Genomic DNA, 27,088 nt, shown 5'->3' on the forward strand with positions numbered 1-27,088 from the left:
GGCGCGCCCGGGCAGCCGCAGCCCCGGCGGCCACAGCTCCGCCGCCCGGTGAGCGCGGTTCCGCTGGGACGCGGCCGCCCGCGCCGCTGGGGCGCACCCCGGGGGGCCGGGGGTGGCCGGGGTCGGGGGTGCTGGGGGTGGGTATCGGGGTGCCCGGGGGCCTGGGGTGATGGGGACTGGAGGTGGGGTATGGGGGTGACCAGGGTGCTGGGGAGTGGAGGTGAGGGTATTGGGGTACCCAGGGTGCTGGAGACCTGGAGGTTGGTGGTATGGGGATGCTCAGGGTGCTGGAGACCTGAAGGTTGGTGACATGGGGGTGCCCGATGTGCTGGAGACCTGGAGGTAGGGGTATGGGGGTGACCAGGGTGCTGGGGAGTGGAGGTGAGGGTATTGGGGTACCCAGGGTGCTGGAGGCCTGGAGGTTGGCACTATGGGGGTGCCCAGGGTGCTGGGGACTGGAGGTGGGAGTATGGGAGTGATGAGGGTGCTGGAGACCTGGAGGTAGGGGTGTGGGGGTACCCAGGATGCTGGTGCCCTGTCCCCTGACTCCCATTGCTCAGAAGCTCCCCCTCCAACAGTGCCTGATGCCCGTCCCCGCATGACGCTGCCACCATGGCCGGGGCACAGGGCTGCGGCGAGGGGAAGATCGCGGGGCTGTACGACCTGGAGCGCACGCTGGGCAAGGGCCACTTTGCAGTGGTGAAGCTGGCGCGTCACGTCTTCACCGGGCAGCAGGTGGCCGTCAAGGTGATCGACAAGAGCAAGCTGGCGGGGGAGGCCGCAGGGCAGCTCCTGCAAGAGGTGCGCTGCATGAAGCTGGTCCAGCACCCCAATGTGGTGCGCCTCTACGAGGTCATTGACACCCACACCAAGCTCTACCTTATCCTGGAGCTGGGCGACGGCGGGGACATGTTTGACCACATCATGCGGCACGAGGGCGGGCTGGCTGAGGCGCGGGCCAAGCACTACTTTGCCCAGATCGTCCATGCCATCTCCTACTGCCACAAGCTGCATGTGGTGCACCGTGACCTCAAGCCCGAGAACGTGGTCTTCTTCCAGGAGCAGGGGGTGGTCAAGCTCACTGACTTCGGCTTCAGCAACCACTTCCAACCCGGCAAGATGCTCACGACCAGCTGCGGCTCGCTGGCCTACTCAGCGCCCGAGATCCTGCTCGGGGATGAGTATGATGCCCCGGCTGTCGGTAAGGGTGGTGGGGTGTGGCCACGGCTGGTGCTTGCCCTAGGGACATGCCTCCCTTGTGTCCCTTGCCCGGGGCGTGGTCCTGCTGGCCAGGTACCACCTTGCTTTTGGCACCTTACGCTGGGAGCACCCATGCCCCGGTGGCACTGCTGTCCTTGCAGGGAGGAATCCCATCCCTTGGGTGCTCAGCTGCTCAGCCCTGCTCTGGCACAGGGTGTTCCTCCCTGCAGAGACCGTCCCCGCAGCCACCAAGATCCCACAGTGTGATGGTTCATGTCAGGGAGGGGAAGAAGCCCAAGCAGGCCGTGAGCCTGGCATGACATCCACCAGGGCTCAGGAGGAGCAGCACGAGGGTGCAGCCATGAGCAAGCCAGTGCTAGTGGTTATTTGCAGGGGGTGATACCGGAAGGAAACCTGCTTGGGATGCTGACGTTTGGGTGGAGTACCTCTGAAAGTTTCCTTTGCTCCATCGCCGCCCTGAAAACTGCTTCCTCTCCATGGCTCCCAGTGCCCTTCCTCCCCTGGCCAGGGTGCAGGGGGGCTGGAGAGACTGTCCCAGGGCGTGGGGAGCCAGGCTGGGGGCACCCAGAGGCTCTGCTGGGACAGAGGGACGTAGGAGGGAAGTGGGCCCTGAGACAGCTCCGCTGGAATTTGGGGCAGGAGGATTTAGCAAAACAAAACATGAGCCCTTAAAGGAAAAAGCCCAGTGTTGGCTTGGAGAAAAGGTGGCTCTGGAGTTGAAAACGGGGATGGCTTGTTGAGACAGTAGAAAAATACGCTGATGGCTCTGCAAAGGGAAATGAAGGGAGAAAAGCGGCGCAGATGAGAAATTTTCAAACGCAGGCACTTGACTTAAGAAGCTGAATGTATTAATGGAGAGCCCTGGGGCGTGATCAGCATCCTAAAAAAGTGCTTTTGCAGAGAGTTTATGTCAGGAGGAGCAGGTGAAGATGCTGCTGGCTGTGTCCCTGTCCCCAGGGCAGGGCAGCGATCCTGCTCCAGCAGGTGCCCACGCAGCTGTAGGCAGCTGGAGAGCCTGGATTGGTGCTGCGTGCCCTGTCCCATCACCGTGGTGTCCCCTCCGGCACAGCCCAGTGCTGGGATGCTGATGGCAGGGTCTGTTTGGGAACTGGGAAGCTGAGTAATGACATGAAATGGTGCCGCGGCTGGGTAACTGGCGGGGGGGACAGAGCTCAGGGCTGGCCTCTGTGTCCCCACCTGGGAAAGGGGATAAGACCTCAACTGCTTTGGTGAAGCCCCTTGAGACCTGCTTGGGTGTGGGGATGGGGAAGGTCCTTCCCCGCCTTGGTGGGGCTGTGGTCCCCCCATCTGTGGGGCAGGACCTGGGAGCCATTACCTCCAAGGAGCATCCCAGTGAGCACTGGTCTCTGTTGGATTAGCGCTGGGGGCTGGTGGGGTGGCCTCACCAGGGTCCTTGGGGTCAGGATGGCCTCCCCTGGGCCATGGTGGGTGCAACCTGAACTGCTGATGCTTCTTGCAGACATCTGGAGCCTGGGGGTCATCCTCTACATGCTGGTGTGTGGCCACCCCCCCTTCCAGGAGGCCAACGACAGCGAGACCCTCACCATGATCATGGACTGCCGCTACACTGTTCCACCGCACGTCTCGGCACAGTGTGCTGAGTAAGCACCTCTCCCCACCCCAGATACCCCTGGACCCCGACTTGCTCCCCCAGGGGCTGAGTACCCTGTCCCTGGGGGATGCCTGGGAGCTGGGGTGGGAAAGGGGGATAAAGCTGCCGTGTCTGGGGCTTGCATGCTGCTGCGGGATTGCAGCATCATCCCTTGCCCCCACAGTCTCATCTCCAGGATGCTGCAGCGGGACCCGAAGCAGCGAGCCTCCCTGGAGCAGATCGAGGGCCATGCATGGCTGCAGGGGGTGGATCCATCCCCCGCCAGTCGCTGCCTACTGCCCCTCACCTCCCACAAGCGCGTGTCTGAGGAGGAGCACAAAATCATCCTCCAGGCCATGACGTGCGGGAACATAGCCGATCGGGACACCATCCAGGAGTGAGTGATAGGGCGGGATGCCGAGGTGGGGAGCCCCTGTGAAGGATTCTGGGGGGGGTCCCTCTGAGCGCATCGCTTGCATGCTGACGTGGGTCCCTCGGTCCCATGCAGGGCGCTGGAGGCTGACCGCTACAACCACATCACGGCCACGTATTTCCTGCTGGCGGAGAGGATGCTGCGGGAGAAGCAGGAGAAGCAGGGACACCGCATCAGCCTTGTCTACAACTTGGCCAAGGAGGTGCAGAGCAGGTGAGCCCCTCTGCTGCCCCCTGTCCCATGTCCCCCCCCACACCACCCCAGGTCCCTAGCACAGGGCCCCAGCTGGTCTCCTGTCCCCTTTCTCGCAACAGCCCTTGCGATGCCCAGCTGCGTACCGACACCTCCCTCCCTCCCTCCCCTTTCTCAGGACCAACTTATCAGACATGTTTGGCCCTGTGGGCAGCGCTGGTGGCCTCTTCCCCTTCACGGAGGTGCCAGGCGGCCTCACCGTGGGCTCCCGGCTGCCCCCCTTGCCCACTGGAGGGGACATCAGCAGCCGGCAGCCCCCCGGGACACTGCTGAAGGTCCCCGCCATTGACACTGCCATCACCAAGAGCGCCCCGGCCCTGCAGCAGATTTGCGAGGAGGAAGAGGAGGAGGAGGAGGAAGAGGAGGGGAGGCCCAGTGCCATGGAGAGGAAGAGCAGTTCGCTGAATCAGGAGCAGATGCAAGCCTTCCTGCGTGCCCACCGCCCGCCTGGCTGTGGGGAGGCGTGGGGGCCAGGGGCAGAGCTGGGGGGACGGGGTGGGCGCCCGGGGGCGGCCCAGGCTGAGAAGGGGGTGAGTGGAGGCCAGGGTCCCCTAGTGATGCAGGGGGATGGAGCTAAGCCCCTGAGGAGGAAGGAGGACGTGGATCTCCGGGGCTCCTCAGCAGAGCCCCCTGGGGAAAAGGGAGCCATCCCATTGCCTTGGAGCAGCTCTGCTGGGGTTCCCCAGGTGCTGGGGGCAGACATGACACCCACTGCCCTCCTGGGCCCCACAGACAAGTCCCCAGGGCCTGGGTCACCCGCCAGCCCAGCCCTGGGGGGCGCGGAAAGCGTGATCAAGCTGGACCCAGGCAAAAGCAAGGGGGGCAGCCTGCGGGACAGGCTCCTGCAGTTCCCGCTCTGCGAGAAAGCCCTGGCCTTCAAAATCCGGCCGGGCTCCAAGGAGAGCCTCCTCTCACTGGGGCAGTTCAACTGCTGCCATGTCATTTAAGCCCCTGGGGCAAGGGTCTGACCCCTCTGCGGGGTCTGGGAGGTGCCCATTCCCCTGCCTTGGGGCCTGCCTGTGCCCCCTGGAGCAGTGGCCATGGGGCAGGTGGGGAGCACGGTGCCCCTGCTTTGTCACCCATGGTGGCCACCCCGCTAGCACCCACCCTGAGCACCTGCTGTGGTGCCTGGGGCTGGGCTGGGACAGACCCCCAGGACTGGACTGCCTGGGCGGGGTGAGGCAGGCTGGGGTCTGTCCCCGCACCAGCCAGCATGTCCCCAGGTCCCCAGGGCTGCCGGGGCAGGTCCATGGCCCCACCAGGGTTCGATGGACCATGACACATTTTTTTAACTACTAGAAATAATTTTTTTAAATAGTCTATTTTAATGTAATTAAATAGAGATTGCTATATCCCCCTAACCCCTCCCCAGGACAGTGGCTCCCCTGAGCCCCGCAGCATGCATGGCCCCAGGGCCAGGCTGTCCTGCCTGCAGCGGCCGTGGGGCAATTGCTTGTCTGCCTGCAGCCCCCCTGTCGTCCCCCCCACCCCAGCCAGGGCCAGGCGCAGCCCTGCCCGCAGCTGCACATGACCCGGGGCTGTTCCCTGGGCCTCCCCCGCAAATAAGCTTCCTATTTATTATCTCTTTGTTTTCTTGCTGGCAAGAAATGAATGACGACTGAGGCATGGGCCAGAGCTCGGCCTAAGCTGTGCGGCGTGCGCGTGGAAGGGATCGGAGCCGCTGGGAAGCAAAGTTCATCGGGCCAATAAAATAAGCTCGTGGGTCACTGCGGTTGACACATCTTGTTGAAAAAAAAAAAACAAAAAACCAAACCCAAAAAACCCCCTGCCATCCTCCAGGGCCCCGGGGATAGCTGCCCAGGAGCATCTGCCTCAGCTGGGTCCCTCTGCGCCAAGGCGGGCAGCAGGGGGGCTGGTTTGGGGGCTGTGCAATGGGCACATGGTGCAGTGGGTACTGGCTTTCCCTGCTCAGGGCTGTTTTGGCACTGCCTGGCTGGCGTGCCTAGCCACTGCATCCCTTTCCCTGCAGAGGAGGAGGGGAAGCAGCCACTGCTGCAGCCCCTTCTGGGGGAGTGAGGTTTGGAGGAGCGTGGTATGTCTGCTGCTGTCCCTCAAGGCAAAGCGGGGCTTCAGCCTGCACCTGGATGGGTCCTGAAAGGGGGCTCCTGGGGGGGGGGGGCGGGGGCACAGAGGGGAATAAGGACAAGGATGGGGAACACCCACAGGTACAAGGAGGGCGTGGGGCATGCCAAAGGGCAGGCAGAGGGCACTACATGCCTCCAGGGAGGCTCCAGGTTCAACTGCACTCAGCCCCAGGGGTGCCCCAATAGCTCTCCAGCCTCTAACGCTGGGGTGGGGTCAGCAGGCCACCACTGAGCGCTCAATTCCCACGCAGTTCTCTTCTCCAGCCCTCTCTTCCTTTCCTCTAGCTCTGCTGTGTCTCTGCCTCTTCAATCCATCCTATTTCTCCCGCCTTTCCCATCTCCCTCCATGCATACCCCCAAACAACACCCTTGACCCTTGCCTGTCCCCATCACCTGACATGGGATCCCTCTCTCTGTGGTACTGGGTGGCTGGAAGAAGAGAGCAGATGGGATGGAGCCAGCCCTGGAAAGATCCCTGGGGAAGGTGATGGTGGGAAAAGAAGCAGGGGAGCGGGCCGTGGGGAGCCTACAGCCCCCGGCAGCAGGAAGAGGGGCTGCTTTTGCCCATGGGCTCCCCTTCCTCGCTCCTAAAGGATAAAGCCTTTGCCTGAACAGGGGCTTGAACCCTGGACCCTCAGATTAAAAGTCTGATGCTCTCCCAGCTGAGCTATCCAGGCTCCTGCTTGGGATTTGGGGGGGGATGTTCAAGACAGACAATGAGGCCCCCACTTCACCGCATCACCAGAGGGATAACGTGGGGGCTTGCATTGACCTATTCCAGCCCCGCAGCGCCCCGGCGAGGCTACCGGCACACACCGGGCTCAGCGCCCGGCTCCTGGGCGGGGGCTGGACCGGCCTCCCACCACGGAGATCCTGACACAGGGATGCGCCCCGGGAAGGCGCCAGGGCCGCAGGGATGCGCCCGCCGGGAGGGCGAGCAGGGTGCTGTGGGGGCGGCTGTAAAGCCCCCGCTGCCCCCCCACCGCTCCCCGCGGGAGGCAGGGGGGATCCGGCCGGAGGAGAGGAGCGGCAGCGCGGGGCCCCCCGCTCGGCGGCTGTGATCGTATAGTGGTCAGTACTCTGCGTTGTGGCCGCAGCAACCTCGGTTCGAATCCGAGTCACAGCAACGCTTTTGCCAACAGCCTGGTGCTCGGAAAGGCCAGGCTGAAGACGCGAGGGAGGCGGCTGCAAGGAGGCTGGTTTGCAGAGACGCCGTGCCCTGGGAGGGGGCCACCAGCTCGGATAGGCTCCTGAAGCCCACTCCTCCTTTTCTCTTGCCCTTCCTCCCAGTTCTGCAGGAAGGGGCCCCTCTGCTCCACGGGGAACCCACCCTGCCAGCCCAGCCCAGCTCGGGAGGGGCTGCGGAAGATTAAAGCCAACCCCGAAGGCCCACGGGGTGGGGGAGAGCCACAGGGACAGCCCGGTCCCGCAGAGAGCCGCGTGGGGCCTCTTCAAATGCCTCGCGTGCACTAATTGGCTTCATTACGAGCAACCAGTGAGGGCATCTGTGCTCCCCCCTGCTGGGACTGGGGACGGCAGGAATCAGCCGGCGGACAGGAGGGGCGACCGCGTGCCTCAGGCGAGCCGTAGAAGGGAGACCAGCGCTCGGCACGCGCCGTCAGCGGGGTGGGGGGATGCTGACTGAGGAAGGCCGGGAGCTTAATTAGAGCCCGCTGCTCTTAACCCAGGTCCGGCGGTGTGAGCCCGCCGGTGCCCAGGCGTGGAGCACAGCACCAGGACACGGCCCCGCGGCAGCCGCAGAGGCGGCCGAGACCCCCGAGGTGCACCCAGAGCCCTCAGAGAGGCCCTACCAGTCCCCCCGTCCCCTCAGAGAGGCGCTCACAGGCCCCCGAATCCCTCGGGAAGGCCCTATGAGGCCCTCGGACCTGCCAGCGAGGCCCGCGGAGACCCCCAGGCCCCTCGGAGAAGCCCCCAGAGGGGCGGCTGCAGGGCGGGGCCGCGCCGCGCGCTTCCGCCGCCGCTCCCCTCGCGGCCGTCGTCAGCCCGGCCGGGGGGAAAGGGGCGGTGCTCCCCGCCTACCCGGAAGTGCCCGACGGGGACCACGTGGTGGAGGACCACGTGTTCGCAGCGCCATGGCGTCGGCGCCCAAGAGGCCCAAGGTACGGGGGGGGAACATGGGCCGACTCCGGGGGCTCCGGCGGCAGCGCGCCCCCCCCGCCCGCGGTCGAGGTGCTCTAGTGCGGCCGGGGAGAGCGGACCCCGGCCCTTGGGGGGGGGGGGGGCGGGGCTCTGGGGGGGGTGCTCCGGGAGAGGCCCCACGGCTCCCTCCCGCTCCCCTCTTCCCTCCTCGCTCGAGTCTCCCCGCGCTTCACCCCGTGTTTTCATCCACAGGCGGCTGCGGGGAGCAGCGCCCGAGGGAAGCGCTGCGCCGATCCCCTCTCCGGCTTTCTGGCGTGGTGCGGGCGGGCCGGGGTGGAGCTCAGCCCGAAGGTGAGGCAGGGCAGGGCAGGGCGGGCCGGGGCTCCCCGGGGCCACCCCGCGCTCCCCGCCCCTGCTTCCCTCACAGGTCACTGCTCTCCTCTCGCCCAAGGTCCGCCTGAGCAGGGAGGGGGCAGTGGCAGGATACGGCATGTTGGCTGCTGAGGAGCTGGAGGTGGGAGAGGTCCTCTTCACCATCCCTCGCACTGTGCTGCTGTCCCAGCACACCAGCTCCATCCAGGCCCTCTTGCAGGAAGGTGAGCATAAGCAGAGGGTCCTCCTCGGGTCAGGCGGGAGGGCTGCTATGCAGGCCTCAGCAACATACCTGTGTTTTCCCCCTTCTCCTTTTAAAGGAGTAAAAGGGGCCTGGGACAAAGCCTAGGGAACATACCTGCTTTGCACAGGATGCTGGAATAGGGAGTTGCAGGGCTGGTAGCCCCAGGTGGGAAAGGGGGTGGTTGGGCACCCCCTCACCTTCCCAAGGGAGCGGTTGAGCACCCCCTCACCTTCCCAAGGGAGCGGTTGAGCACCCCCTCACCTTCCCAAGGGAGCGTGGAGCCATGCTGGGCAGTGAGAATGGGCTGAGCTGTATCTCTGATCTTTAAGTGACAACCACCCCTACAGTGGTGCTTTTCCTGAGGCCTAGGACAGATGCTGCTAGGAAAAAGAACAATTCCTTTCTTATGTAGGCACCCAGAGCCTCAGAGTGAGGAGAGCAAGGTAGTGGTGGGGGTTCTGGCTCATCAATAGCTCCAGAGCAGCAGCTTCTAGGTCTCTGCTTCTGCTTGGACAAACCCAAGCCTGGAGAAATCTTAAAAAGTAAAAGCAGAACTCCCCTCAAGACAAGGAAGCTTGCAGGATCAAGCTTTGGTTCATGGAAGACTTGTTCTCAGAAGAAAGGACCAAACCGCACATCAACTTACATTTTCTCCATCATCTCTGGTTCCTTAGCCCAGGAGTCCCTGCAGAGCCAGTCCGGTTGGGTGCCTCTCCTGCTGGCCCTGCTACATGAGTACACAGCCAGCAACTCCCCGTGGCAGCCTTATTTCTCCCTCTGGCAGGACTTCAGGAGCCTAGATCACCCCATGTTCTGGTAAGGTGAAACCAAGTGCAGCTGTAGGGTGGCCCAATTTGACAGCTGAATTCAGGGGCTACTGACCAGCAGTCTTGGGGTTGGATGTGGTACTACTACATGACTTCATCCTTCTGTTCCAGCCCTGTGCTGTCAATGGCAGTAGCCTGAGGGACCCCCATACCTGGGGTTGGAGCTGACTACAGGCACAATCTGGAAAGCACCAGGAAGCTGAGATTTTGAAAGAGAAAGGAGTTTATAGACCCTTCTCCCTAGGGCAGATGGGGATAAACCTGCTGTTTTTCTTGCAACAGGCCTGAAGAAGAGCGAACAAGGCTCCTGCAAGGCACAGGCATCCCAGAAGCAGTGGACAAGGACCTGGCTAACATCCACCTAGAGTACAGCTCCATCATCCTGCCTTTCATGGAGTCCCACCCCAACATCTTTGACCCCAAACTGCACACACTGGAGTTGTACAAGCAGCTGGTGGCATTTGTCATGGCCTACAGGTGAGAAGTGAGGGCTTTGCTCTGACAAGGAGCAAGGGCAAGGAGTAGTATCACAGGAAAGGTTGCAGTTGCACAAGAACATAAGTATAAAGGTGAAGCTTGCCCTGTGCTGCAAGGTGTAAAACTGGCTTGTATTTATCTCCCTTGTCTTAGCTTTCAGGAGCCTTTGGAGGAAGAAGATGAAGATGAGAAGGGGCCCAATCCTCCGATGATGGTGCCTGTAGCAGATATTTTGAATCACGTGGCCAACCACAACGCCAACCTGGAATACTCTCCTGTGAGTGCAAAGCCACTCTGCCAGGCATCATCAGTCTGGTTCCTCTTCACTGCAAGGCCTTTGGGAGCGGTGGCACAGCAAGGCTGGTGCTCTGAACCCAGAGCAGCACTGCTCACCTGCCAGGGCAGCAAGCAAGTCTGGCCTGGATCTCATTAATATGAAGCTATTTTGCTCAACATACGTCTCTGCTGCATGCCTCGCTTTAGCTAGGAGAAGCTTAGGGTCATCTGAGCCTCTCTGAAACCTTGTTTCCAAGTGGTAGGATCACTGCAGCTCTGAGAGCCTCTTCTCTCCCTTCTTGCAGCAATGTTTACGAATGGTTACAACACAGCCTGTCAGCAAAGGACAAGAGATCTTCAACACGTATGGACAGATGGCCAACTGGCAGCTCCTACACATGTATGGCTTTGCAGAGCCATACCCTGGCAACACTAATGACACGGCCGACATCCAGATGGTGACAGTACGCAAGGCAGCACTGCAGCGTGAGTGGTACCCGCAGCCACTTTGGGAAAGGATGGGGCAGGGATCTCTGTTAAATAGTGATGTAATGAAACAGGGATCAAGGGTGACATGAAAAATAAGCCTGTTCCACAGCATTTCAGGTGCTGGGGCTATGCCTTGGTTTTCTGCCTCCTGTTTCCCCTTCTCCATTCACTACCACCCCTTCCACTGCAACCCAAGTTTGGTTTGCAGCTCTGCTGTCTTCAAAACAGGTGCCAAAAGCGAAGCACAGCAGCAGCTGGTCTCAGAGCAGTGGGACTTCTTGTGCCAGCTGGAGATGGTGGGGGAGGAAGGTGCCTTTGTGCTTGGCTGGGATGAGGTGCTGACAGAAGAAGAGCTGTCCATTACCCTGAAGGTAAGCACTGCCAAGTGATAGAAGAGCTACACAAGGAAGAGCACAGACTAAGCAGACTGCAGCTGTGCAAACCAGCATGCAAAATGGTTCAACGAAGGGGGGCAAGCCTGTAAAGGCATTTTGGTACTAACACTCCTGCATGAATAGTGGTAGGGGATGTGGTTGCCCATCTCCCCAGGCTTCAGGTACCACTAACTGTCTTCTTGCTCTCCTGAACTAACCCCCCACATGTACTTATGAACTGGTCTTGAGTGGCTCTGGGGCTACTGCTGTTAGAGAGAGCTTTGCACCCTTGTACGTAGCAGCTGAGATGTTCTTTAAGACTGTTCCCAGCACCCAGGTTTGCTGTTTGAATGTTCTTCTAATGCACAAGTTACTTGTGATGAGATATCTAAGCCAGTTTTACTCTCTCACCTTTTGTGCAGTTGAGGAATAACTCACCTGCTCCATGTGGCTCTAAGACCACACTTTTGTAGAGAAGAAAGCCCGATGTACTCATACTGCCAGTGACTTTTCTCTTTGCCTGTGTCATTACAGGTGCTGTGCATGTCAGAAGAAGAATTCAAGGAATATAAGGAACAAGATGGCTGGGAAGACAACAGTGAGGAAGAGGAGATCTCTACCCTTTCTAACGAGGCTCTCTCCAGACTTAAAACCCCGTGCAAGAAGCTCCTTTATGACAGTGTGCTGCTGACCCTGGAGTCCTATGGGTCAGACTTGAAAGCAGACCAGGACTTGCTAAATAACAAGGAGGCTTATGAGAAACTGAGTCGAAGGGAGCAGCAAGCTTTGCATGTGCGCTATGGACAGAAAAGGATCTTGCATCAGCTGCTAGAGCTGGTACACTAGAAACCTCACTGCCTCTGGAAATGAACTGCTTGAAACTGCTCAGGAAGGGAAGGTCAGCCTTTGGCCATCTCTTCTACGCAGCAAGAACAGATGGCAAGATTAAATACGGGTCCACTTGTCACTCAAATGGCATGTGGCTTTTTAGCTACCTCTACATAAACAAAAAAAATCTTCCACAGAACAGAAGTGGTTTTGGGTGGCCTTATCTTACAATGAGAGCTCTGGAGCACAACTACCACCTTCTTCTAGAGGACTTAAGAACCCCCAGATATCCTAATGGCTGCTTTAGGAAGACAGACATACTCTTCAGAATAGCAAGTGGGTTCCCTCATTTAGCATCAGAAATTTAAGGCAAGAACTGCTCCTTGTCCAGATGAAGAGGGCCAAAGTCTAGCTGGTAGCTTTTACCTTACAGAGATTCAGAGTAAATATCTGGCAGGTGGAGATGCTGACAAACTAAACTCTTCATCTATATTTTGTTAATACTGAGCATTTTAAAGAGTACAAGCCCATCCGTCTGGTTTTCATGTAGGCTCACTACAGCAAGATACTTCCTTTCACCTCTATAAAAGGCGTTTCTGTATGGGCTTGAGACTACTCTACAAAAGGAGCACTGCACAGTTCTGCAGCTGCTGCAGGCTAAGCATTTGATATACACCCCTCCAGTTGATACCATTCTTCCCTGAACTCAGGTATTGCCCTGCATCACATTTAGCTATATTCATATTTTTCCCCTCAGCAGTTTTTGCATGACAAAACACTGGAGGTTTGCAGGACAAGCAGTATTTCATAAAGACTATGTTCCTTACCCAGCCAACACCAATCAACAGGGTGCAAAGCACCATCTAAAAGTGGGGGGCGGAATCTTTGCTGCTGCAGTTAGAAGTATTACAAATAAGCAAACCCCATGTACTCATGTAGATAAAGGTCAGCTATGACCCTAACTTCACTGCTGAGGGCCAGGGTGGTTTAACATTACCTAGGATGCTTTTCTCTCCTTTTACAGTGGTGTAATGCTGTAATAGAGTCCAGTCTGCCATCTTGGCTCCTCCTACAACAGACTAGATTTCAAACTAGGCACACAGTGGATCGAGAGGTTAGTCTTCATTGCTTAAACATGAATTGCATTATACCCAGGGCCTCTGCTGACAAGGACACTGGTAATCCCTGGGGAGCTGACACCACCACTATTTACTTGACAGTACCAGCTGCAAGTTCCTTACCTGCTAAGAGAGTATATGAAGTGCAGTGGCCTCCATCCTACCACCCCAACTTGTGTTACTGGGATCTTGGCTGAGTCCTGTCCACCTTCCAACCCCTCTTTACACCAGCCTAACAGTTCTTAAAGCCTAAAGGGAACCAGCCATGTACAGCAGCATTAGTACACAACCAGAGAGACCTTTGAGCCATTAGGACAAGTCAATAAGCTCTGCATATGGTTTGCTAGAGTTAAATGGCAGAAAAAACCCATGGCATTTGGACTAGATAAAGAAAAACCAGTTGCTGATAATTCTCCATATCCTAACCCAATACAGGAGAAAGAGTAAACTGGAGCTGCAACACCAGAACCAAAAAAATTCCAACTTCAAAAGGCTCAATTTCAGCACAACTGCTGACCAGCCAAACAAATGCCAGGGAATTGTAGGATCTAGCAAGAAACTACTCCTTTACACACAGGCAACAGAAAAAACAATGCCTAGAAACAGGTCACAGATAGAGAATTCCCCTTGAGCTGCAGTCCACTGGCACAGTTGGCTCAGTGGTCCCCTGGATCTAGTTTTTGCTCTGTGCAGGAAAACTACAGCCAGGTACGCAATCCCTTAAACCTGAGCAGGAAATCCTGACCTCTCCACCCATACAATAGCAGTCAACTAGCTTTAACAAGCTAGTGATGTTATCTAAAATGGAAAGCAGTGAAGCTCTATTTCTTAGTATCTGCTACGTTGCAAGGCACAGGCTAAAGGAGTTTACAGTATTAGCAACACTGAAGCCACCTATCCTTATGACAGCTAACTAGCAACCTTGCACAGATCCTTGCTAAAGGGAACTATCATAGCAGGGCACAAGTCATGAGAAATGTAGCTGGTCTGCTGTCTATGCTCTGTACCCCTCCACTGCAAGCAGCCTCCTTTCCAGCACAACTTTGTCAGAGACAAATTCTGCTCATGAACTTGCAACTAAGGTATTTCTATCTCCACACAACTGTATCCTTTCCTTTTGCACTTCAAAGCAAGGCCCATAACAACTCTCCCCTCTGACCTCAAACTAGAAAACAAGCTCAGTTGCTCTCAATAGGCAGTGGCCAAAACAGTGGAAACTGCACATTTTGGATGGGTGGAACAGACTTGGAAAGACATGAACTGGCCAGGTAGGATGGAAATGGAGAGAATAAGCACAGTGGCACGTGCTGCATGTCATGACTTTAATGTGTAACTACAGTATGCATACATACAAGAAGTGGGAGAACTAAAGCCCAAGAACTAGAAAGGCTACAAAATACAACACATGGACCAATACTTTACAAAACATTCAAAATCCTTACAAAATGGGCTGTATTGGTCCTTTGGGTTTTTTGTTTTGTTGTTGTTTTTTTTTTTTTTTTTACAAACTTATACTGTGTGGTCACAGGGTGGGAGGTGGGAAAAGGTCTAGATTTAACCCCCCTTCCAAAATTTACAAGTGTCAAAAAAAAAAGCTATAGGCCTGGTCTCTGGTTTCTTTACTAAAAACAGCTGACCCTCTCCCAAAGGGCCTGAGGTGTGTCTTCTCCAACAGAAAGGAGGCATTCTCTGACTGCCACTCCACTTGCTGTCTGTCAGCATTTGATGAGGGTGGGGGGAAAGCAACACTGAACCTTAACCCCTCCCTCAGCCCTCCCCTACTCCATAGTACTCCCATATTCCAAACACATCCACTTTTTTTTTGTAAAACTTAGTGATTTAAAGGTCCCCCATCCACATAAAGAAAAATAAGTTACATAATATAACTGGCTTTTCAATATTCTTTGGGAGTCTGGGAATGTCAGGACAAGGAGGTCTGCCCCAGACAAGTGCTTGGCATCAGCAGCTGCCCCTTTATTACAAGCTGGACAGGCACCAGCTACCCACCTGCCTTTTACACAATTTGCACAAACCCAAAAGTCCAGACAAACGTTTCTGTTCCTTATATTTACACTAGTTCAAAATGATATTCACAGCATCTTCTGAATTTTGGCCAAAAGTCAAAAATTTGTTTCAAACTTTGGAACGTGCCCACATAGACTTTCACCCAGGGTCTGTTGCGTCTACCCAATCAAGGGGGCTGGGAAGGTCAGGAGGAGCCTTACAGAGTCTTCTGTCAGTCGATGGGACAGGGACCTCCAGGCTGGCACGCTTACAACACAAGATGCAGCTCATCTAACTGGCACCAGTCCCTTCCATTACTTGCTGGGCCTGCTTCTGTCCCATGCAGCACTGCGCAACTGACTGGAACAACCTGAACATAGAAGCAACGCAGTGTTAGGTGCATTTATGGCAGCAAATTGAGCTTCCACTATGAAGCACCAAAAAAATCAAGATGCATCTCAGCCCCTGCTTCAGATATATTGTTTTAGGGGATTTATAGGTAAGTTATACTCACTTCTCAATTTCTGGAGCACAGTGAACAAACTCATGGTTCCAGAACTTAAATGCTGGATTTTTTATCAGCTCAATGAAAGTAATAAGGAGACCCCAGGGATGAGGCCTATTCACAATCAGTCGTTCCAAGAGAACCCTGAAATCCAAAAGTAAAAATAGTTAGAGCTCAAAGATCTGAAATACACACAGAAGGAAAGTGAAAAGCTGAATACTGGCAAGTTGAATGCCTTCCCTCTCACCTAGTGATCTGCTCCTGGATAGCCTCAGTGTTGGCCTCTGCAAACAGGTACAGCATGGTGCAACTGAAGTAGTGGGTGTGACTGTTGGGATATCGCAGCTGATTGGCAATTGCGTTCAAGAAAAGGTACCGGCCTGCAGAAGAGGAACAGTGAATAAATACTGTTTTCCTTACGCACACACAAAGGAATAAAGCAGCAACTAGTACTGCTTAAGATTAAGATTTATGAGCCTGCCTTATGAAGGTACAAAAAAAACCAACCCTGAAGATATGAAAAAGCCTTATCAACCCACACTGATGGGGCAGTAAGAATTCAATTCCTCTTCATTAAACTTATTTCTCATTCCCTTGAATACCTTGAACATTTGGTTTTAATATTGCTCCTGTATTCAGAGTTTAATATTCTAATGTAGCATTACTTACTGTGAATTCACTATCGACTACATGAAATGATCTTCTGTATTTCTCACAGACAATCTGCTGTTAAATTCAACATCGTGTGAACCAGAAGTGTTTCCAGCTCACCTTCAGTGTCCAGGTCTACTGCCAAATTCTGGAAGATGTCCATGTGAGCTGAGTGGGTAATAGTGCTCATAGAGGGAGTGCTGCCCTTGTTGTGAATGTGCGCAATAGCTTGAGTACCTACGTAGAGCACCAGTGCATTAATCAACTGGATGTTGTAGCGGTTGCCAGGTTCATTTGATACCTAATAGCAAAGATACAAAAAGCATTAACCTTCTCTATTCCTTCAGCAGTTGAAGGTACAGCATGTACAACAGCAGCATCCAGGTATCTTGATTATACGGAAGACAACACACTCAAACATCCACAAATTCAATTTGGCATTTACCCTTTTGTAATGTAGCAGTTGTGTGTGTATATATATATATATATATATATATTTTCAAAAGCATCAGCAAAGTGTTGACAGACCCAACAGACAATTATTGTACTCCCTGTCTAAAAGAAAAAAAAAACAACAGGTAAAGGCAATCTGAATTCACCAGCAGTGCCAGAGGCTGGCTGAAATGCACACCACCTGTGTGAATGCTTCAGTCTGAGTAATTTTCTGAGAACATCCAACTTCAGTCTTGAAGTCTGTTGCAAGCCAAACCATGTGGTGTGTTAAATGCATACACTGAGCTAACAACTCTGAACTGGGCTTTGGCTAATTTGCATTTTTTCCCCCCTAAAGCATTAGCATGCAGATTCATAGATTTCAATAGCTAGCAACATTTGGAGTCAAAATTTAATCAAATTCTAAAAAACCACAATCGGGTTCAATAAAACCCATTGAATCTCAGACAATGCCTGGCTAAACAGTGCTGGAGTCATGTGATGGAAGCCACAAGACTTCATCACCCAATGGTTGAGGACAAAAAAAGCAAGCTTGATGCAATCAGCTCTGACTACATTCTTCACTAAAGATTTGCAAGGTTGTGCACTAGAGACGTGCAAGCAGAAGAGTCAAAGTTTTAGATAACCTTACATTTTCACTTACACAAGCATTTGGCAGCTTGTGTAGATAAAACCAACTGCTTTTAAATTAGATCATTTTAGGGTTGTTAAAGCCAACATTCCTCTTTCCTTACATTCCACCTGACTGAAACTACTTAACACAGACTTAAACATCCTGCTAGGGAGCGCTAGGGGAAATATTCAGAGAAGTGTGTGTTTTCAGAAGCTTTTCTACTGCTTGGAACACATGCTTGCTACACACCAACAAAATTCCTGCAAGAAAGGAGGGTGACTCAGTGAATGAGATCGTTTGTCCCACACTATTTAAATTCAGCATCCTCAGAAACCAGCCACTCACTTGTAGGTTGCTGCGCAAGTCAGACAAAAAAGTGACTGGAGAACGGGTTTTGAGATAGGAATCCAAGTCTTTCTTGAACTGAGGTGGCATCACTCCAGTGAAATTCGTGAGTATTCGTGGAGCAATATTAATCTCACTTAGCATGTCTACCTGTTGAGAGAAATCCCAGTCAGCTAAACCGTAAGCAATCTCTAAAGGAACAAATTGCAAAAGCAGATCTGAAGTGATATTACATCAACTACTGCTGTTGATTGCTTTTTCCTACCAGCAATGAAAAGGAAACACTAGGCTTTTGCAGATTTCAGAAGAAATTTGGTCTCTAATGTCCAAACTTATTAGATGACTGTCTCAAAGAATTGAGAGTAGAGGATAAAAGAATTCAAGGGCGAAGGACGTAGGGGAATTCAGTCACTGCCTTTGAAGTCTCCCTATCTACACTCAAGACAGTTTGGTAGTTTAAAAAAGTACAAACATCACATAAGTCAAGAACAGCCTTCTTCAATCTCAAGAAGTGCTAACTGAGTGAGTGTTGCAGCTTCACTCCCATCACTCTGCATAGCTTAGGCAATGAAGAATAATGGGACAATGCTTTAGCAGCATGAGAAAGTTTGCTCCTAATCGTTCCATGATAAGGAGACTGGTACATGCCCAAAGATTTAATTAGGTAACATTAACACTTCTCAAAGTCTCTCCTCATTATGCAAGAGGCTTGCTTCAAATGGTGGTTTATCTCATTATTTTCACGATAAGATGGTGTCTGTGTTTCTCATCAAAAAGTATTTGCAATTACATAGTGCTCGGACACCAGCTCTTCAACAATTAGTTAGTTAACTGAACTCCAGTCCCCATGCATCCTGCAGAGCGCAAACTGTATCATCCAGCATGAGCTGCACAAAACTGAGACAAGAACTGTTGGCTGACCTTTCAAACAGGTTTGCTTTAGCAAAGCCACAAAGACTGCATAAGTAGTCTGTTTTTCAGTGACAAGTGACACAGTAAAATGATAAAGACACCCTTGCCCCAACATTGCATGCCAGTCAGATCTAGGAACACCAAGTCAGTCTCCCTTTGGAGACAGAAAAGCCCTCTGGCTTTCCATGCAAATGCTAGGTTCTCAATGCAGTTCTCATGTAACACAAGTCTCAACAGCCTGTCCTTTCAGGTTGAACCTGCACAGACCCTGCAAGCAAGCTAAGTATCTACAGGTACCAATGAAGCCACGCAGACCTGAGTCAAGCATTACACTTCCAGCTGCAACAAATTTCATACAGGACCAGTATTGCATCCCACTCTGTATGGAAACTGTCAAACATTGAGCATGACAAACACAATTGAAACCTACATGCTTTAAAAAAATGCTGTTCTGCTAGCTGCCAATAATGTCACTTAAGTTTCAACTTACCTGTTAACTTTTGAATGGTTGCATTAATTCAAGTATCAGTTAAATTGTTCCCAAAATTTCACAGCCTCTGTGCCAAAACAACTGGACAAAAAAGTATTTGGAGCATAAAAGTTTCCCATTATCAATCTCATGAAAGTAAGTCCTACCTTTAGATTGGGGGTGAAAGGGTCTGGAAGCCTCATGTTCCGTGGGAAGGCACTCAGGATCAGATTCCTTAGCTGAATACAGTTAGGTGGGATCACATCACAGAACCCATAGTGGTAGTCACAAAGAAATTCTGGGAAATCGTGCAACAAGACCAGCAACACACGCAGAGTGCCCTGTGAAAACAAAACATAATACAAAAGAAGTGTGTTAACTGTTGAAACTGCCCAAGGGCTTACAGAGCCATCCTTCTATGTCATGTGGTTAACATTAACAAGAAGAAATTAATCTGGGAAGGTAGCCTGTTTGTGTCCCACACCACATTTGCGTTTAACTCTAAGAAATGAATTATAGAAGAACAGTAAATCCTACTTTGCTACCAGAACACCTCTACTTTCAGACAACTTTGGTTGGAAGTAGCATCTATTAGGTGACTTTTTTTTACCTTGTAAAGAATTTGCATAGGTTTGGTGAGTTCCACATTTCTAAGGAAAGGAGCCAAGTACTTGAAAAGATCGATCAGTAACTGGGCATACATAGGCCAACCCTGTCAAGAAAAAAACCAGCAGGTGGAAAACATGCAATGAAGAGCAGTTATCTTAAGTTCAAGACTATAATTAGACTGTTCTTCATCTAAACCTGGATCGAAGTTATGTCCTACTGCTAGCTCTAGCAGTGAGTGCAGGACAGCTCACTTCAACGGCTTTAGCTGCACATCATATACTGTGGGTGTTTCCAGAACACTCAACATGCCATACTGAGTTGACAGTATTTGGTCTAGACTACAGCTCTTCCACACTTAGACAAAGGCATTTAATAAATTCAGTTCACCCCATATTCCATAGTTTATTGACACAAAGACTCTCCTCCATGCAGTTAGGTTACTGTGAATATGGAAGACAACAAAAACAGAACAGCCATGCTACTAGTGCACTTCGAGATGTGAAACAGCACCACAACAGATAAGCATCCATGTGAGCTTTTTAATTCAGAAGAGATAAACTGCAGCCACACCTTCTGCTGTGGTGTATGTGCCAGCATTCTTGCAATAAATATCCGATGGGAGATGAGTTCCAGCCAGGCATAAACAAAACCTGGAGCTTTTGTAGGCCTCAGGATGTGAAATGTGTTACTGAAAGAAAAGTTAGAGCAGGTTAGAAGTGCACAGCAATAAGATTGCTTTTCATAATATTGAGGGAAAACATACACAGCCCTAAAAGCAAGGCATTTTAGCATCTTGGGTTTTATACCAATCATCTTCCTTAAAACAAGCAAGTGGACAGTCTATAGTAGAGAACCAGTTATTCCGAATGTGATTAAGCCACCACAAAGGAACAGTCAGATAGCCTTTAGATGAAAAATCTTGATCCTACCAGGAAAGGATGAACGTTGTGGCCAATCTCAAATACATACCAGAAAGCTGTGAGTGTCTGGAAGTTGATGGTCTCCAGCACATGTTCAGGAGCATTTAATTCCAACAGCAACATGATGAAAATGCGATGGTAAGGAAGTTGCTGAAACTCACTCTGCCGAACATCGTGGTCTTGCAGAAGAACTCCCACCACAATACCAAGAACCTAAATAGATCAAGACATTTCAGTGGTGACAGCAAGAATTACTTTGCAAGTCAGCCTATAGATAATACTTTAGCCATCAGGAAAAAAAAAAATCAGTAGATTCTAACAAGAACAAAAAATTCTGGTTATTGGAAGCATTACATAAATTAATATTATAATCTGTATCAGCAACTCCCAACCACTATGCTTTTCTCTCCCTGTCCCATGGATCACAGTCGCAATGACTGACTGGGCAGTATTGGAAGGTCTTAACTACCTAAGACCCTCTAGCCATAAATGGAGTAGTGTAAGGGTATAGGCAAGGACCTCACAAAATCAAAGCAGACACCCAGGAATCACCAACCTTAAACCACGCTTTCTAATGCCTCAAAACAACAGCAGTTGACTTTTTCTTTTCAAGGCACAAAGGTGAGTTTCAGGTTTGTTTGGTCCAAAATCTTTGTGAACAAGAAAGCCACTTGGCACCCTGATGCTCCACTCAACTGTTTATCATTTCAGTGACCAACCCATTAAAGTCCTCATCTGATACTTCAGCAGCAGCCTGCATTAAGGTCTACATTTCACATTTATCAGCAAAGATACACCCAATTATGCACTTCAAATGCAGTGAGTACAAAAAGGGTTCCCAACCTTATTCAGGAGGTTGATCTTTGTAACTGTGTTGGTTGCCTCCCCAGAGTGCTTCACTAGCAGTGCAATAAGTCGCACAAAGGCATCCAGATTGTGGTAGCACTTGGCTCGAATCATAGTGGGGTTGGCAGCAGGATTATGCTGTTGCTCAGCCTGAGCACGATAGCTGATTTCAACACACATTTCAGTGCAAAGACGGAAAAAGCGGGTGATCAGGTCATCTGTTTTCAGGATTCCTTGCTGGTGCATCTATTTGGGAAAGGAAAAAAAACCAACTCAGAACTGTAACCACAGAAAGTTCATTTTACAACTTATTTCAAACAACACACACTTTACAAAGCACCCACCTTGCCTGACATAATTAATTTTTACCACACTTGCAAGAGAGATGGGTAGCAAGCTATCTCCGCTACTTTTCCCCAAGATTAGTATTTTCAAGGCAACTCGAGGGTGGCAACATAATTTTAGCGAAGCTATTTGCTCCCAAATAGAGTCTTTTTGATCCCAATTCTTTTCAACCATCAGCACAGCTGAGGAGCCTGTTTCAGTACCAGTTCTGCCACCAGCACTCAGCCTTGCATGAACGACAGCAAAAGACAGCAGCAGTTCAGTCTGTCAGGCCTTTAGGAGCCCACACAGGGTATACAAGCCCTAGGAAGGGCAGACTTCAGCTACTAGCTCAGGAACCATCACTACTTTACAACAACATTCTGTAGAAGCAAACTGCATTTAGAGAGCAAGTTTTCCTTACAGGAAAGTTACATGCAGAGAAAGACTGGGTGGGCTTTTTTGTTTTGCATTGGGGGGTTGTTTTTAATAACATACATATTAAAAAAAAGAGACACCTCCTTTTATTTGTTACCCACAGTATTAAAGCCATCAAAATGAAACAAATTACACTGCAGGAAACCTCTGGGTTTTGAATAAAGCATCTTACTTCTGAACTCCTACTGCACAGACATTAAGCTATATAAGCAGTGCAATTGCTAACTCTTGGAGAACTTCTAGTATTTCTGGATAAACTTTTTTTTTTAAAAGGAATTCATGCGTCTGCCTTCAAAGTTCTATGCCCCTTCTTGTCCTAAAGACTAGTGGAAAGGAAGTAACACTTAATTTAAGCAGCCAAAATTATGGTCATTGAAATTCAGTAATAAAACCTTGTTTAATGCAGTTATTACAACATACTCCTTTAAAACCCATAGCTAAAGCCTGTAAGGAAAAAATTATATATAAACACTGCACTTTGATATATTTCAATTGCTATTTCAAATCTGATCACGTACGTACAACAGGTAAGCAAACAAGTGTGGTAAGACTGAAGCAGGACAAAAGTGCATTGAGTATGAGTATACTATACTGAAGTATGCTTTATAAGTATACTTTAAGGTATGAAAAGAGTGAGGTCACATGAAGAGGTAAATTTTTTTTTTTAAAAGGTAGGTTTAACAAAGACCCATTAAAAACATTCAAAAAATATGCTATGCAGTAGAAGTCAGACCAACAGAAAGCTGGCTACAAGCCAGTACGAGGACACTAAAGTCACATAAAAAAATCACTGCATCAGTTAAGATCTTTATGCATACTTCATAGCTTGAATTTCTTTTTGTTAGTAGCTGCAGAACCTGTAGCATTTCTGTGGTATTAACACAGAAATTTAAAGAGAACACAATGCAAACAGACTAAGTCAGGGGCTTCCTTGCAGCTGCAGTCAAGGAGCTGCCAGGAACACAGTTTTAGGAAGATGACTGCAGATATATAGGGAGTTTGTTACCACACATGTTGGGCTACTGAGGGCATGTCCCTCCTCAATCACACCTGGAAGGCAGATGTGTGCTGTTCATCATACCTGTTAAGGTGCCCTGGAGTGAAATGTTGGAGGCTGTTTAAGTTTAGGCACCACTTTAGCTACAGAAGTTTCAAGTTTTCCTCACTCTAATGATTCCAGTTAGAAAAAGGATTCTCTTGTTCACATTGTCTGAAACAATTCACCTGCATCTCTATCTATCAGCAATTTCGTTCTGCAGGATGTCAGAGCTTTTACTGTTACCCATAAGGAGCAACACTAGTCAAGCTTCATTACACAGAGCATGTCAGAACTGTTCCCAACAGCTATCTCAGCTGAAGTTCTTTTCCCACCAGACTTATCCCAAACCTCATGGACTGAACTGACAGCTTGCTGCTACAGTATTTGAAGAACATGATTCGGTGAAGTGTAGGGGTTTCTACAGAACTTTACCATCAAAAACAGACAAAATTTTGATAGTCAACTGCCATACACCTGAAAGTTTCAAAAGGATGCCTAACATGGGTTATAACACTGCTTTAAAATGGAGGGCATCACACCCTACTTATGTTGAATAAAAAGCACCTTTCTTTCCAAAAGCTCTACCTGTCCAACAAACGCAGAGAATGCTTTGGTACTGTCACGGCCCGCTGCAGCTGAATGGTAGAGGTTCACCCACTCCCTCAGCAGGTATTCTGCCTTTTCCCTCAGACCTGGTGGATCATCATACTCAGAGGCTTGGGAAATTCCCGAATGCATCATGAAATTGGGACCTCCATGAGCACGGTCAATCATTGCTTCATAGTTTGATCGGACCACTTCCATCAGCTGGGGTAATCTAATACAACAGACCAGAGCAAGAGCTGGGTTAGAATTTCTCCTCCCCAGAAGGTACGGGAACTGGAAGCTCAGTCAAATATAGTTGAAAGAAAGCAAATTATTTCTTAAACTAAATCTTTGTATCTTCCAGTCCTCACTGGAATAGCAGAAATAAGTCATGAAAGCAGATATATTTATGATGAAAGAAGGAACACTGCAGTCATACAAGCTTTGAAGTTCCACTCCAAGTCATACAGCAGTGTGCTGCAAAGCACCACAAGTACCAGAAATAGATTCACTTTTGCAGACTTTGGAAGCCCTAAAATGCTCCAAAACAGTGAGCTGCCAGTGCCAAACAGCCTGACTAGGGCACTAAATTTGGCTGCAGTGAAAGTCAAGTCATACAGCGAAGACAGTGTACCCACACGAACTGCAGAGGAAAGGACCTGTATTTTGGGACCTCCTACTAGCAGCTGGGTTGCTAGTGGCAGCCACTGCTACCAGCACCAGCTAGCTGCTGGTTGCTTTCACAGGAAACTGGAGTACTCCAAGCTCCAATCCATATGTCTATCAAACCCAGCAGTGATTGCTTCCACCTTAGTAATAGGAGGCCTGCAAGTTCCACAGGTATTTCCAGATCCTATGGCACCATTTGCTGCCCAGTTATCTGCTGGTGGATACAAAAGCCATGTGAGATTGGTGGACGATTGCTCCACAGACCCTAAACAAAATTGTCTAAAGAAACAGAAAGGATTGTCTAATTTGATGAATTCCTTGTGATTAACAAATTAACATATTAACACCTAGATATTTAAGATTTAAACAGGTAAGAATATTGCCTAAATTTGAGATAAAGCAGGAATTCAAGCAAGTTTCTCACAGTACCATAGTGTTTTGGAGCACAGTGCATAGAAAGATTTTCCTGCTTAAGCATTCAGTTTGACATGATGCTGCAGCTGCCTCTATTTTGACATAAAATCAGCACAATTACATTAGAGTGACAGTTTAAACTAACATAGGACTGCAGCCCTAGAGAAAGTTTAAAGCTGTATGATTGAATGATATGAGACATTGCCTATATAACATTCAAATAATAAATGAGCACAAGTAATACATTGCACAGTATTTCAATCTCACCCTTCTGGGGCATTTCCTCTGGAATGAGCATTAATCCTCATGAGTGTCTCAATTGTGTGAAACAGATCTGCCTCTGTTACGTGGGCGACACTTCTCTCATCTACCAACAGGATCTTTACCAACTGCATGGCAAATGCCACAGCCATGTAGTTCAAGCCATTCTCCATTGACTGTCAACATGAAAAAGGCAATTAAAGTTCAATCACGAACCTTACAGTAGACTGACCATAACTCTTCTCCAAAAGAGCAGGTTGCCTTTACCTGAGCCAAGTGAAGGTCATACTGCTGCATGTTAACAAGGTGATTGCGGATTAGCAGCTCCACAGCTTCCACATTGTACTTGTACTCATCTCTGCATTCAATCAGGCACCTGAAGAATTGGACTACTTTTTAAAAGTGTACTTAAACAACACAGTTTAAGCAAAGCAACTCAAATTTAATACTTCAGAAACTGTGCCATTCACTGTGATTCATTACTCAGCTACAAAAGAAGCCTCTTCTAGAGCATTCTCTAAGGTGATGTTTCAGTTCTGAACAGTCATCAGCCTCAAGCATTTGTTGCCCTGCACAACTAGTCACAACAGCCCTTCAAGAGCTTCCGTTTATTCAGCATAAGAAGCCTCTCTTCTGAGGACAAAGTGGCACATAGGCCTAGCTGAAGCACCAGTGCTTCTGCTGCAGGCATATGCCGTATCACATAGTTTGTGACAGCATATAGAGACAATATCTACAAAATGAGGAGAAAAAGCCCCAGAGCATCTCTAATGCTTAATTCTGTTAAAGATTCCTATCATGTTCTAGGATGAACCAGCATTAAGATCTAGTTACTTTTCATGAAGAAGCTAGTTATTTTCTGTCTGCCCAAACTGCAGCAATGCAAAATATGAACAGCGAAGTGATTCAAAATAACACAGTAACTCCCAAAAGATGATGAAAGCTACATCGGTGTTCCTGTTGTCTCATAACTGACCTAGTAATTTGTTTATTACACCACGGAGATCCATATGCGCGGCCATCCTGCAGAGCTTTCAGCACAAGAAGATGACACTCACGATAGCGAAGCAGGAGGTCAGCATCTGCCCCGCTGGTGGCATCCAGTAAGCCCTCTACAGCCTAGAATAGATGCAACCTGTTAGCAGAGGAAAAAACAAGTCCTCTTCCAAATCTTCTGCAAATTAGATCAGTGAGACTTATCACCAGAAGACTCGTCAGACATGCAAAAAACAATTTAGTTATTGTACTGACCCCTTATAATAAGGCTATGTGAGATTTTACCAGCTACTATGGCATCTACACAGTCCAGCTGTGTACAGTGAACACCACAAACAAGCCTATGGTCTCACTATGCCCCCCTGGCTTTATATATGCACCAAGTGGTATGAAAGACCACATTAGTCTGTGCTGCAGCTTCTGAAAGTCAATGCCTCCTCACGAGCAATTCTGCTTATGACTCATGAAAAGCTACATGAAAGAAAATTTACAAAACCTGCCAGAGGTCAGCTATCAGGTTCTTTAGACAAACAGCTGCAGCACTCAGATGTATCTGCTATTCTATAGCAAATGGAAGATGAGTCTTTTACAGTGGCAGCACAATTTACCTGCTTAAGTCCTAGTCAGGACTAGATTTTTTAGTAGGTATGAGCGCTATCAGTCAAGAACAAAGAACCTACCTCCAGCTTCCAGTTTTGTTTTGCCACTGTTCTTGGATCCTTGGGCAAACAGCTCAGTATCCTTCCACTGTACTCAAAATGGATTCTTCTCCACATCTGTCACTATGCTCTGCACTACAACACAGGCACTGATGCCAGCTGAGCTCGCAGAGCTCACTGCAACACTCCCCACCTGGTATAGTCTACTGCTTCTGGCTGGGATGGAGTTACTTTTCTTCATAGCAGCCCATATGGTGCTGTGCTTCAGATTTGTGCTGAAACAGTGTTGACAACACACCAGTGTTTTGCCAATTACTGAACAGCGCTTGCACAGCATCAAGGCTTTCTCTCTCCCACTCTGCCTCCCCCATCAGCAGGTAGGCTAGGGATGGGCAAGAGGCTGGGAAGCAACACAGTCAGGACAGCTGACCCAAAATGAATAAAGGGATATTCCATACCATATGACATCATACTCAGCAATAAGAGCTCAGAGAAAGGAGGATGAAGGGGGGCATTCATGGTTATGTTTGCCTTCCCAAGCAAATATTACACACACTGAAGCCCTGCTTTCCAAGGAGTGGCTAGACATCTGCCTGCTGATGGGAAGTAGTGATTTTTTTTTTTTTTTTGCTTTGTTTGTGCACACAG

The 27,088-nt window shown here is 50.1% G+C and overlaps 3 protein-coding genes and 2 non-coding genes across 19 annotated transcripts in view; 3 read left to right on the forward strand and 2 right to left on the reverse strand.

The window, feature by feature from the left end:
* Positions 1-5,239, forward strand: LOC140657017 (SNF-related serine/threonine-protein kinase-like). Of its 2 annotated transcripts, none has more exons than XM_072873428.1 (6): positions 1-48; positions 579-1,201; positions 2,702-2,843; positions 3,018-3,230; positions 3,342-3,479; positions 3,637-5,239. In XM_072873428.1, exons 2-6 carry the CDS (start codon positions 613-615, stop codon positions 4,463-4,465), a joined length of 1,911 nt encoding a protein of 636 aa, XP_072729529.1. In that variant the 5' UTR covers positions 1-48; positions 579-612; the 3' UTR covers positions 4,466-5,239. The 2 variants fall into 2 exon arrangements, with proteins under 2 accessions (XP_072729529.1, XP_072729530.1); XM_072873429.1 differs by lacking the exon at positions 1-48 and adding an exon at positions 257-342.
* A 988-nt stretch (positions 5,240-6,227) lies between these two features.
* On the reverse strand, positions 6,228-6,300 carry TRNAK-UUU (transfer RNA lysine (anticodon UUU)). Its single transcript has one exon. It is a non-coding gene; the product is annotated as a tRNA-Lys (tRNA).
* A 377-nt stretch (positions 6,301-6,677) lies between these two features.
* TRNAH-GUG (transfer RNA histidin (anticodon GUG)) lies at positions 6,678-6,749 on the forward strand. The gene has a single exon. It is a non-coding gene; the product is annotated as a tRNA-His (tRNA).
* Positions 6,750-6,893: 144 nt separating this feature from the next.
* On the forward strand, positions 6,894-12,081 carry SETD6 (SET domain containing 6, protein lysine methyltransferase). Of its 3 annotated transcripts, none has more exons than XM_072872434.1 (9): positions 6,894-7,743; positions 7,976-8,074; positions 8,151-8,319; positions 9,014-9,155; positions 9,449-9,643; positions 9,797-9,920; positions 10,225-10,405; positions 10,605-10,779; positions 11,317-11,455. In XM_072872434.1, the coding sequence occupies exons 1-8, from the start codon at positions 7,495-7,497 to the stop codon at positions 10,748-10,750; spliced, it is 1,305 nt and encodes a 434-aa protein (XP_072728535.1). In that variant the 5' UTR covers positions 6,894-7,494; the 3' UTR covers positions 10,751-10,779; positions 11,317-11,455. The 3 variants fall into 3 exon arrangements, with proteins under 3 accessions (XP_072728535.1, XP_072728532.1, XP_072728534.1); XM_072872431.1 differs by having other exon boundaries at positions 6,898-7,743; positions 10,637-10,779; positions 11,317-12,081; XM_072872433.1 differs by having other exon boundaries at positions 7,603-7,743; positions 8,175-8,319; positions 10,637-10,779; positions 11,317-12,080.
* A 1,955-nt stretch (positions 12,082-14,036) lies between these two features.
* CNOT1 (CCR4-NOT transcription complex subunit 1) overlaps positions 14,037-27,088 on the reverse strand; it is a 61,136-nt gene continuing 48,084 nt past the window's right edge. For 7 of the 12 annotated variants that reach the window (XM_072871862.1, XM_072871857.1, XM_072871854.1 and 4 more), the window contains 14 exons: positions 25,762-25,904; positions 25,053-25,161; positions 24,792-24,961; positions 23,421-23,673; positions 21,053-21,301; positions 20,259-20,422; positions 19,860-19,977; positions 19,291-19,392; positions 18,848-19,021; positions 17,300-17,449; positions 16,009-16,189; positions 15,485-15,617; positions 15,247-15,381; positions 14,037-15,102 (listed from right to left, as the gene is read on the reverse strand). In XM_072871862.1, coding sequence (XP_072727963.1) covers positions 15,024-15,102; positions 15,247-15,381; positions 15,485-15,617; positions 16,009-16,189; positions 17,300-17,449; positions 18,848-19,021; positions 19,291-19,392; positions 19,860-19,977; positions 20,259-20,422; positions 21,053-21,301; positions 23,421-23,673; positions 24,792-24,961; positions 25,053-25,161; positions 25,762-25,904 — 2,160 coding nt within the window. In that variant the 3' untranslated portion in view covers positions 14,037-15,023. The remainder of the gene's footprint in view (positions 15,103-15,246; positions 15,382-15,484; positions 15,618-16,008; positions 16,190-17,299; positions 17,450-18,847; positions 19,022-19,290; positions 19,393-19,859; positions 19,978-20,258; positions 20,423-21,052; positions 21,302-23,420; positions 23,674-24,791; positions 24,962-25,052; positions 25,162-25,761; positions 25,905-27,088) is intronic. The other 5 variants (XM_072871863.1, XM_072871860.1, XM_072871861.1 and 2 more) reach the window with 1 other exon arrangement.

The sequence above is a fragment of the Ciconia boyciana genome, chromosome 9, assembly GCF_034638445.1.
Source record: "Ciconia boyciana chromosome 9, ASM3463844v1, whole genome shotgun sequence".
Taxonomy (NCBI): domain Eukaryota; kingdom Metazoa; phylum Chordata; class Aves; order Ciconiiformes; family Ciconiidae; genus Ciconia; species Ciconia boyciana.